This window comes from Wyeomyia smithii, chromosome 1, assembly GCF_029784165.1.
Source record: "Wyeomyia smithii strain HCP4-BCI-WySm-NY-G18 chromosome 1, ASM2978416v1, whole genome shotgun sequence".
NCBI lineage: Eukaryota > Metazoa > Arthropoda > Insecta > Diptera > Culicidae > Wyeomyia > Wyeomyia smithii.
In genome coordinates this window covers 202,630,050-202,641,576 of record NC_073694.1, presented here as the reverse complement: position 1 = coordinate 202,641,576, position 11,527 = coordinate 202,630,050, and the positions used below count along the sequence as shown (strand labels likewise).

The window sequence follows — 11,527 nt, the reverse complement described above, 5'->3', positions numbered from 1 at the left end:
GCTTGTTATTCCTTTTTTGACTAAAACTCCTCCCAAATTGGCTTGTATATTGACAGTTTCTGGAATTTTGATTCGGATTTTTGGAATTATTGAATCAAATATGTCTTGGTATTTGAGGTAAGTTTTCTCCATAAATGTTAGGTTACTTTCTATATTGTCCTGCCTTTTCAGGTTGATAAGCTGTGACCATATAACATTTTTATTCACCACGTTTCTAGCTATTTCTCTGCAGGTTGCATGTATAATTTGATGTTATAGCGGAGGTTCAGCTGCTATTGCTGATAGAGTGTTACGCGGTGTGGTTTTAGTGCAACCTGTTATTTTTCGCCAGCACTGATTAACCACTATGTCGAGTGCTGATTTATTGGTTGTCGATGCGTTTCCATATAGTGCACAGCCGTATTCTAATGTGCTTTTAATCAATCCCTTGTGAACGTTTCTCCTTGTTTTATTGATGATATCACTTTTATCATGTCTAGCCTTTCTTTTACTTTTTGTTTTAGTTTATTTATATGTGTTCCATAGTTGAATGTTCTATCGAAGTGAATACCGAGACATTTGTATTGTTTAACTGTTCAATCTGTATGTTTTGTATTTTTAGGTTGATGACTTCGTTCGTTGCCATAAAGAACATTGTTTTGGTTTTGTTTGGATCGATTTGAAGATTGAGTTGTAAAGTTTTGGATTCGAATATATCGATAAACTGCTGTGCTCTCTTTGTTGCTTGCTGTTTGGTTTTCGCTCTTACTACAACCACATAGTCGTGGTTGTAAGAACCGGTAAGAACCGTGTCATCAGAGCTACAGGAGTGAAGCCCTGAAGTGTATATATTAAATAGTAATGGGGAGAGTATATCTCCTTGTGGTAAACCGTTGCTAATGATACGCGTAGTTTCTACATTTCCTGATTTTATTGTTAGTCGTCTCTCAGTTAGAAACGAAGTGATCCAATGTGTTATTGAGCTTGGAATTCCTGTTTCGCACATAATCTTTTCCAAAATGTCCGTTCGAACAGCATTAAAAGCATTGCTTATATCTATGAAAATGCCTATACTTATAAATCCATTCCTTTTACCTAATAACCTTTTCTGAATCCAAATGAGAGTTGTGGCACGAGACCTTTATCATTTACGATTTTTTGTAGATCATTGAGTACTGCTGTGTTGATGATTTTGGTAAGTGTAGGGACGAGCGATATTGGGCGGTTTCCCTCAGGTGTTGCATGTTCTTTTCCGGGCTTTGGAGTTGTTATTATACGGATTTACTTCAATTGTTCAGACAGGCATCCTTGTCTCCACATCGTGTTCATATCACGTAGAATGTTCTGAATTAAATTCGGTTTTAATTGTCTCAGCATATCGTACGTGATCCGGTCTCCACCTGGGGCAGTTTTTCTTTTTCTGGAGAATGTTGTACCGTTTTGTTGTGTTCAATATGTTGGAGTTGGTGATTAAGTTTGGTGTCCTATTTTGTAGTATGACTATGTTGTTTGGTCCGAAATGTAGGTCCATGAATTGTTCTGATAACTCCTTGCTATCTTGAATTGCATTGTTCTGTGAGGGTTTTAGACGACCGGTAAGTTTTCTTATTTTACTCCAGAGCTCTGCGGAGCTTGCTTGGGGGTTAATTGTTTCTGCGAACTTTTTTATGCCATTTTTGATACCTTGTTTTTTTAGCCTTTGGAAGATAGCCGTGATTTTTTTAAGTTCTAATAAGTTTTCTAGATTGCTTTGTCGGTTGTATTGTATTAACGCAGCTTTTTTGTTTTTCCATGCGTTTTCTACTTCGATACTCCACCAGAATTTAGGACAATATTTATATTTTTATCTTGTTTTGTTTGATGATTTTGTTCACTTTTTCCATTAGATCTCTCACTCCTTCTATTTCAGTCTCCAGCTGATGTAGGTCTCTGTTTATATGTTTCATGTTTAAAACGTATTTCTTGTTTTCGCGTATGTGGCTATGTAATTCTATGTCTATCAAATAATAGTGGCTTCCCACCGTTTCTTCGAGTACTTTCCATGAATTATCTAGAAATAGATTACTAGTTATTAAGGTTAAATCTATTGCAGACTCTTTTGAATTCAATTGCTGTGGTTTATACGTGGGACTTCCATTGTTTATTATGATCAGGTTGTGATTATTCAGTTCTTGGAGTAAATATGCTCTTTTTCTATCTGTTTTTTCATTTCATGCTTGATGATGGCTGTTAAAATCGCCACCAAAAATGACTTTGTCGTGTCCTCTCAAATTATTTAGAATTTTTTCTATTTGCTGTTGGTATTAATTAGATTTATTGAAGGGCTTATGTAGATAGCCACTAAAACTAATTGCCACTAAAACTAATTGTATCAGTTCTGAAGTAACATTTATTTGAACTGATTGGAAACCGTACTCCATTCGGAGGTATATACCGACTCCACCATATCCACCATCGCGAGATTTTAGTATTTTATTATAACCACTTATATTATATATATGTTTCTGCTCGTGTTCTTCTTTCGTCCATGTTTCTGATATAAATGCTGCCGAATATGATCCGGTCATCAGCGTTCTGTGTAGTTCTTCCTAATGCGTTTGTATGCTTTGGATGTTACATTGCATTATTGTGAACTTATCCATTTTAAAGTTAAGTTGTGATTGCGTAGTGATTAGGATTTGAAAATCATATCGAACGGCAGGAATTCCTTAGTTACTTCCAAGAAATTTTCTTTTGATTTACCTTTAAGGTTGCAGTCTGTCATAACTTTAGAGTAGTATCTCATTAAGGTTTCTTGTATTGTAACATTGATATTTTCCGTTAAATTTTTTTGGGCTTCTTTTCTAGTTCCGTGGTGCGGTGAGGATTATTTAAGCCAACCCCTGACGTTTCTCCTTCTGAATCCTTTCTTGCTCGTTTGCGGGGTTCTTGTGGCTCTTTCGTAGTAGGGTGTGTTTTATTATTTTTAGGACTGGTCTGTTTTACACGGTTATTCATCTGGATCTTTTGATTTCCATCTTTTTCAAAGAGTACTTTAGTGAAGCTTTCTCCTGGAGTTGGTTTATCAGCAAATTCTACGAGAGCGTTAAAACAAAATACGTTAAACCGTTTTTCGCCATTAGTGCTTTCAGTTTATTTTCATGCGATCTCTCGGGACAGTTCATATCATTTGTAATATGGTTGGTGCGGCAATATATAAATCTTACTTCGTTGGAACAACGTTGGTATTGTTCCTCATTTTCATGGCTTTTACCACATTTTTGACATCTTTTGGTACTGCGACAATCTTCTGTTTTGGACAGTTTTGGCATAACATAGCTTTTCTGAAAAACGGGTAAACTTTGATTGAACAGCAGTAAAGTTCTACCGATTCGGGTAGTTTGTTGGACCTGAAAGTTATGCTAATTCTCTCGGTTGCAGTACGTTTGTTGTTCACGTAGCGATTGAGTCTATATACTTCCATTATAGGAAAACTACATTTGATATCCTTGAGTAAATTTTCTGGGGTTAGATCATTTGGGATTCTGGAAATTACTCCTGTTACTGATATAAGGTGTTTTGGTACGTATGCTTTATATCCGTAATTTTTCGTGACATCATTTTGAATCAACCGGTTGGCTGCGGTATAGTTGTTCAAGTATACCAGTACTTTTTGTTTTCCTGCATTTTTTATTTCCGTCACGTGTTTTTCAACACCGTAAATTCTTTTCAGCATTCGCCCTACTGATATTCTGTTTATGCTCGTATTATGCTCCTTGAGGAGTAACTCAACATATACCCTGAATGGTCCGATATCCTTAGCACTGCATATGTAATCCGTTGTTGTAACCAGTTGTGTTGATGGAGGGTTTGGTATATTTGGTGTTGTTTAGGAAGAATGTATCTCTGGCGATGGCGGATCTTCATCAGTCTCCATTTTTGCACCACGCCCGCGTGGGCAAGATGGCGGTAAGCACAGATAGCGTCTCTTTTTCCCAGCTATATCTTCAAAGATTTCGCTTTTTCCCAGCTATATCTTCAAAGATTTAAGAAATATCTTCACTCGACTAAGTACGTTTTAGCTACTGTAACTCGTTTATCATAAAAGATTTGTATTCAATATTTTTAAAAACCACGTTTCTATTTATTCAATCACTTAGCACTCGTGAACACGTCTTTTCGCACTTCGTGTATGGTGATCACTGATGCATAACATTTGTAAAATGATGAATCCGTGCTGAAAAATAATAATTTCAAAATGCATGCGGTTCGTCTTTGTGCTTGCTGATCAAGGGAATGGTATGGTAGCCTTCAAGCGTTACGAACATCTATTTCTGTACCGTTTGTCACAAAACTACTTTTTCTGCTGTCACAGTTTGCTTCACTTTGCTTTGGGACACAGTTAATGTACTAAATATCACTTAGAATATCACATACCATGTGAAAACCTTAAGAAATTGCTCAAAACTGTCTGATCTGCTATTATTAATTGCAGTCAACATTTAGCCGGTTTGCCCGAATCTACATGAGATAAGGGTAAACTGCCCATTTTTCGGGTGCCAGTGCCAGTGATGTTGGTAACGCGTCAAATGTATGGTAGTTGACAGCGATGCCATTCCCGTGTTGCTGATAGAGAGCAGAGTTTCTTTGCACCTTTAACATTATCGCATTGAGTATAAACAAACGAAAAAAAAAACCAAATGTCAGTGCACAGGCTCTCACTTCTCAGTTCTCCTGCTAAGACACATTTATCTATTTAAACCAGAAATTTTTATTCTAAGATGTATGTAATATTCGTAGTAACAATAATTTGTTTCTTGATGGCATTTGTGTCTACCATCACCAAACCGGTAGGTTTGTTTAAACTAGTTTTAACCATAACAACATAAACTTTTACTCTATCCAGATATTCTGTTTATTTTTCCGCGATGCTGCGGAAATTCGCATCCTTCGAGCGGAAGTGGATCTGCTGAGACGCGAGCTGACGAGAATCTCCATGCGGGACGAATACATACGCTACGTAAAGGTGGAGCGTAAACTGGTGACCGCGGAAGCCGAGTTAAATGAGTCGAAAAATCGTGATGCCGGCCGACGGAAAGTGTACGAGCTTGTTGTGCGGTACGGTCTGTACGCGATACTGGCACTTGCACTGGTGATGATATCTATCGCCTATCGCTATAAGCCGATTGTTGTTTTCGGGGAGAGCTTCAAGTTTGAGCCGTTCGGTAGGGTACTAAATTTTCCGACCGGAGTGCCGAATGGGATTTCCACTGTTTTCTGGATTGCTGTTAATAATTTTGTTGCACGAACCTTAGCATCTTATGTGAAATAAATAGTAATTAAAAATCCTATAGTACTAAATTTATAATTTATTGACTAGTTATAAAATACAATTTAACTATAAGCATAGTGGCGATAGAATTGAACCTCATTCTCTATCCAACTGGCGACTTTGAACAAATTTTGCTCGGAGAAGCTTGGTGCAGTCAACTGCAAACTGATCGGTAATTTGTCTTCAGTAGATAACCGTACTGGTAAGGAGAGAGCAGGAACTCCACCCATGTTGGCAGGCTGCGTACAGAAGTCCTGTACGGCACACTGGTCTCTGTTATTACTGCGGACGAATTCGTCGTATCGTGGCGCTGTACTGAGCGTGGTTGGGCTGAGGATGATATCCACCGAACGGAAGGCGCGTGTGAAGTCCTCTGCTATTAGTCGTCTAACTTTGAGTGCTTTTTGAAAATATTTGTCGTAGTTTTTTCGCAGAAGGAAAAAGTTACCGGCGAGAATTCGATTTTTAACGACGCTATTAAAACCTTTTGCTCGTGACCGAGCATAAAGCCGTTCTGTGCTGTGATTCTCATCTGATCGATAGCCATACTCTATACCGTCATAACGAGCCATGTTACTGCTAACTTCACATTGATTAAGAATCGAATATACGAAAATAGAAGCAGAAGTATACGGTAGAGAAACTGATTTAACTATTGCTCCTGCATCTTCCAACATATCGGCCACTTTAGTCCACGTTTCTAAAACTTCATTGGACAAACCTGGGCAGTGGTACTCAATAGGAATTCCTATTCTGAGTCCTTTCAAAGAAATTTGATCTGCTTCTGGAATAGGAATTTGTTTGAAAGGGGGCTTGAACGTTGTCGAGTCTCGTTCGTCTGGTCCAGCAATAGCATTGAAAACGGCGACACAATCTTCCACAGTTCTGGTAATAATACCTGGGACATCCATTGAGTTGACCAACGGAATTAAACCGTGTCGGGAGAGCAGCCCATAGGTTGATTTGAAGCCCACCACTCCACAGTAGGAAGCAGGATTCCGTGTTGAACCTCCTGTATCGGAACCGAGTGCCCTGTAAATAGATGATTTAAAATGAAAGCTCACTTCCATGTTCATAAACTTACGCAAAGCAAACTCCGGACGCAACTGCAGTTGCTGATCCACCCGAACTACCGCCAGCGATTCTGAAATCTTTGCCATCAAGGTTATCACTCCAGCAATTTTTGGTAGGTCCAAAAATTGAATCCACTGTTCCCGAACCCATCCCATACTGATCCATGTTTGTCTTGCCAATGAGCACCGCACCGCATTGTTTTAATCTCGCATAAACCGTCGCATCATAGGTGGGTACAAAATTTTCCAACATCCGAGAGGCACAGGTTGTGTGTACATTTTCAGTGCAAAAATTGTCCTTCACGGCGATTGGAGCACCGTCCAATGTCCCCAGCCCTTTACCATCGCGATACCGTTGGCTTGATTCTTTCGCTTGCTGGAGTGCACTGGAGCTACAAATTCTAGAAAAAGCGTTCAGATTCCGCAACCGGTCTGCCAGAGCGAGGGCATTTTCGGTTACCGATAGGGGATCCAATGTTTTTGTACGAAATAGTTCGGAAAGCTGCAAAAACCATTTTTATTTTGGAATTCAATAGCAGCCGAACAAATTTACCTCACTCAATTTTATCGGCAACCGCCGATTCATGGTTGATTTTGGCTAATTTTTGGTTTTAGATTCTGGAATATTTACATGTGCAGTACGAATTCCCACGAATTGTTTACCTTGTTATCTGTTACAGTGATGCCAGCATTGCTTAAATAATCTAATAAGAATAGCGCAGTGTGCACTCGGGTTTACACATGGTGAAACACATCTGACAGTTGTTTGTGTATGATGCGAACAGCAATCGGAATCATTAAAAATTTCGCGTTCATTTAAATTTTACAAAATAGTGTGTAAGGACTTGCATTTGTAGATAATTCCTAGTGAGTTTAGTTCCACGCTATGGCTTCCTCTAACTTTTTGGTGTTGTTGAAAACTTTTACGGTAATTGCTCAGATAAAGTCCATCGTAATGCGGTGTAGCATAATTTTAATCATTTGCAGGACACCGTAAATCGATCGTTTAAAAGCGGCAACATTGACCAGCTGAAGGCCGAGTACGATGCGCAGGCCGGTGCGAGTGATAACGACCGGAAGGCGGCGTTGCATCAGGCATTCCGTGATTTGTTGCTGCAGAAAACCGGTGACATTCCGGCGATTGAAGGTTTCATTAATTTTGCCGTCGCGGCCTGCCGGCAGGAGATGACTTCGCCCACCATACCGGTCGTCCTGCTGGGGGATATCTTCGATGCCGTCACGCTGGACAAATGCGAGCAGATTTTCACGTACGTCGAGAATAATGTGGCCATCTGGAAAGAGGATTTTTTCTTTACAGCTTGCAAGCATAATCTGCTGCGGATGTGTAACGATTTGCTGCGACGACTGTCGCGATCGCAGAACACGGTTTTCTGCGGTAGAATTTTGCTGTTTTTGGCAAAGTTTTTCCCTTTTAGCGAGCGGTCCGGTTTGAATATTATTTCCGAGTTCAATCTGGAAAACATTACCGAGTACGGCGTGGAGGGCAGCGAAATGGGTGATCAGTTGGGAAACTCGGAGGAGAACGGAACCGGCAGTCAGCTTAAAATCGACTATAATTTGTACTGCAAATTTTGGGCGTTGCAGGATTTCTTCCGCAACCCGAACCAGTGCTACAACAAGGTGCAATGGAAGATGTTTGCTGCTGTGAGTAAATAGCTTCTCATATAATTAGTATTGTATAAATTTTACACATAATTTCAGCATGCTGGAAGTGTTATGTCTGCCTTCAGCAGTTTCAAGCTGGAGGAGCCTCGCGCTTCGTCCTCTAGCAACACTAGTAAGTCGACTCCAACACCGATGAGCATTCCGCTGGAGGAACAAGTTCGCGAGTCCGGTCATTTCTTCGCAAAATTTCTCACCAATCCCAAGCTGCTTTCGTTGCAACTCTCCGATTCCAACTTCCGCCGTTCAGTACTGGTTCAACTGTTGATTCTCTTCCAGTACCTAAATTCGACGGTGAAATTCAAAGCGGACAGCCACTGCCTGACGCAATCTCAAGTCGATTGGTTGAAGGAAACAGAAGTAAAGGTGTACAAACTTATTGAGGAATCACCTCCGAATGGTCGTAAGTTTGCTGACTCGGTTCGGCACATGCTCAGCCGGGAGGAGCTGTGGAACAGTTGGAAGAATGAGGGTTGCAAAGAGTTTAAACGACCGGAAGCAGCTGGAGGTTCGGGGGCTGCAAGCACCGCTGGTGGGGCATCTAATGCATCTACTGGGGAAGAAGCTCCCCCACCGATCCGGTTGCCAATGAAGCGCCCCCGCCGGGCGCTCGGTGATCTTATAAGGGATTCCACCAAGCAGGGGAAATTTTTCATGGGAAATCCAGAACTGACTCGGCTATGGAATACATGTCCGGATAATTTGCAAGCTTGTAAAGGTGAGGACCGAAACTTTTTACCATCCCTAGAAGCGTATCTGGATGGGTCGAAGGACAAGCAAGATCCGTCGTTTGAGTGGAGAGCACTGCGTTTGTTGGCTCGACAATCGCCGCATTTCTTTACTCTCTTCAACAGTCCTTCGTACAAAGTGGCAGACTATCTCGAAAGCGTTCGGAAGAAGATTCAGAAAGACAAGGTGGATATCAAACAGGAAGTAGTGCAGGAAGACACACCGCTGCAGAGCGAGCAGGGTGAAAATGAAGGGGAAGGTTTTGGTGCCGAGGAGGAAACTGATCAGGTTCTTACAAACTATTGTTTTTTATTTACGATTTATTTGATTCGAATCATCCTATTACAGATGGACTCCGAATTGTTGAAAACGGAGCAGCTCACGCCGGAGGATAAAAACACCCACAAAACGATCACCGTCAGTCGGCAGCAGATGGCTGAACTGGCTCCTAGCATCGGTAAAGACTGGAAACGGCTCGCCACCAAATTGGGCTACGGTACGGATGAAATCCAATACTTTGAGTCGGAGAACGTAACGGTCGGGGATCAGTGCCGGCACCTGCTGCAGGTCTGGTTCGAGGACGACATGGACGCCAGCTTGGATCAGCTGGCCTATATCTTGGAAGGGCTAGACATGCTGACGGCAGCCGATGCTGTGAAGCAGATGTTAGTCGCGCTGAGTGACGATAAGGTGGAAGAAGTGTCGGACTAACGACGTATGAGCACAAATTTAATTGAACTGTTTTTCTTGGCAAATAAAAAACTCATTAGATAATTAGGTAAAAGTTTGTTTTATTGACTGGATTCTATCTTGAAACATTGTCCGAAGATAAATCATCGTTTCAAACATAGTTTTCCCATGTTTTACACAGAGCCGTGGTGGCTCGTGCTGTATCAAGAAGTTGTCGCCATGTTGTTCGGTTTTGGGCTGTGTTTCATCAGTTCCTTAGGCGTCTCATCACCCGCAAGTTTCCTTCAATCTGATCGAGCCATCTTGCATGCGGCACCCCTCTATTTCTGGTGCCGGCAGGGTTGCTGAAGAGAAGTGATTTCGCAGGGTTGTCGTCCGGCATATTTCGCCAGGTGTGCAATGGGGTTCTCTCCAAGTAGCACGTGCAGCTCGTGGTTCATGCGCCGTCGCCATTTTCCCGTCGTCCATCTGTACTCCACCGTAGAAAGTCAGCAGCACCTTCTGTTCGAAAACTCCAAGAGAATTAAGGTCCTCCGCGGAAAGCGTTGTTGTCTCGATTCCGTAGAGGACTTAACAGGGTTTTGTACAGCGTCAACTTTCTTGCGTCGTCGCGCTCGACACGTTCGAAGTATCTTCCGAAGTGAAGAGTAGGCACGATTTCCAGTCTGGATGCGTCTCTGGATCTCTTCGCTGGTATTTTTGTCAGTGATCACCAGTGACCCCAAATACACGACCACCTCAAGCTCATCGTCATCTACAGGGACTTGAGTTAGAATGCTGATGTTGTTCTCCATGGAGCCTCTCGCTCGCATGTATTTCGTTTTCCCTGCCATCGCAAAGTTACGTGTTATGATGTCAAAGTCATCCGCGAAGCTCAGAAGCTGAACAGACCTTGTGAAAATCGTGCCCCAAGGGTCGATGCTCGTCTTCCGGATCACTACCCTCAAGAGCGATGTTAAACAACAAACAGGTACCTCACTTTGTCTTAACCCTCTGCGCGATTGGAAGGGGCTCGAGAGTATCCCCAAAACTCGCATCATTCGCGCCATGGTGGCCAGCTTTTAATCAGTCGGTTTTGAAGAACTAAATCAGCTGCTTGTTAAATTTGGCTTCCTTAATAGCCAAAAGAGGGTTTAATAAGATTTAATTCAGCCGTTTGAACAACTTTTATACATGCTGGTCGATTATGTAGAAGTCTAAATAAGCGCCTATAAAACAATTCCATGGCTAAAAAAAGCAAAAGTGCATTTTCAGCTTTATTACAGCTACGATAAACATAATTCAAAATATATTTCGAATCGATTTCGATTTTTTGCACTTTTGTGTGTATTTTTCATCGTTTATTTTATATTATTGCTAGTGGAAAGTACCTTTGGGACGATCCATTAATAATGTCACGCAAAATTTGGAAAAAATTAACTCCCCCCCTCCCCTTTGTCACAAGTTGTCACAACTTCCTTGACCCCCCCCCCTTAATTACGTCACGTTTTTATTTCCCCCCCCCCCCTTCTCTGGTGATAATTGATTGAAATTGAGAAATTTGTTAGGAATGCATTTCTTTTTTCTTAATAAGAACGATTTTACTGAAACAAAAACTGAAACTAAAAGGAAAAGAAGATCATAGAAGATAACGACCAAGCATTTTTATTTACGTTTTGTCACAATTTTTGTATTGATTGGATTGAAAGACACTAAAAATTAATGGAATTGCGCTGTCATTTATAAATGAACATTAGACTGGGACATGGTTATATGGGAAAAAAGCGATGGTGTTATTTTTTCGCTCCCATGCATTTTTCGTGTTCCTTATGGATCCTATAACAACTGTGTAACTTTTCAGATCTATCGGTGAAACCCCCGATTTGCGCCCGATTTATAAAGTTTCCATACGATTTTATATGGGAAAATTCACTTTTTCAAAACTTATTCTCTATAAATTCCCAGTTGGGTCCTAAAAATTTATCGATACATGATATTTGTGGGAAATTTTCCTGGAAAAAACTATTCTGAAGACCGAAGGGCGCTATGATGCTTGTAGAAACAGTTCTTCACCCCAAACTGA

The 11,527-nt window shown here is 41.1% G+C and overlaps 3 protein-coding genes across 3 annotated transcripts; 2 read left to right on the top strand and 1 right to left on the bottom strand.

Annotated features, from left to right (window-relative positions):
• Window positions 1-4,640: 4,640 nt before the first annotated feature.
• On the top strand, window positions 4,641-5,310 carry LOC129726726 (guided entry of tail-anchored proteins factor 1-like). Its single transcript, XM_055683762.1, has 2 exons — window positions 4,641-4,808; window positions 4,865-5,310. The coding sequence occupies exons 1-2, from the start codon at window positions 4,740-4,742 to the stop codon at window positions 5,288-5,290; spliced, it is 495 nt and encodes a 164-aa protein (XP_055539737.1). The 5' UTR covers window positions 4,641-4,739; the 3' UTR covers window positions 5,291-5,310.
• LOC129726722 (glutamyl-tRNA(Gln) amidotransferase subunit A, mitochondrial) lies at window positions 5,250-7,050 on the bottom strand. Its single transcript, XM_055683749.1, has 3 exons — window positions 6,917-7,050; window positions 6,375-6,865; window positions 5,250-6,322 (listed from the first exon to the last, which is right to left on the bottom strand). The coding sequence occupies exons 1-3, from the start codon at window positions 6,947-6,949 to the stop codon at window positions 5,353-5,355; spliced, it is 1,494 nt and encodes a 497-aa protein (XP_055539724.1). The 5' UTR covers window positions 6,950-7,050; the 3' UTR covers window positions 5,250-5,352.
• Window positions 7,051-7,132: 82 nt separating this feature from the next.
• Window positions 7,133-9,559, top strand: LOC129723952 (THO complex subunit 1). The gene is made up of 4 exons (XM_055678462.1): window positions 7,133-7,291; window positions 7,351-8,028; window positions 8,086-9,063; window positions 9,124-9,559. Exons 1-4 carry the CDS (start codon window positions 7,250-7,252, stop codon window positions 9,484-9,486), a joined length of 2,061 nt encoding a protein of 686 aa, XP_055534437.1. The 5' UTR covers window positions 7,133-7,249; the 3' UTR covers window positions 9,487-9,559.
• The last annotated feature ends 1,968 nt before the right edge of the window (window positions 9,560-11,527 follow it).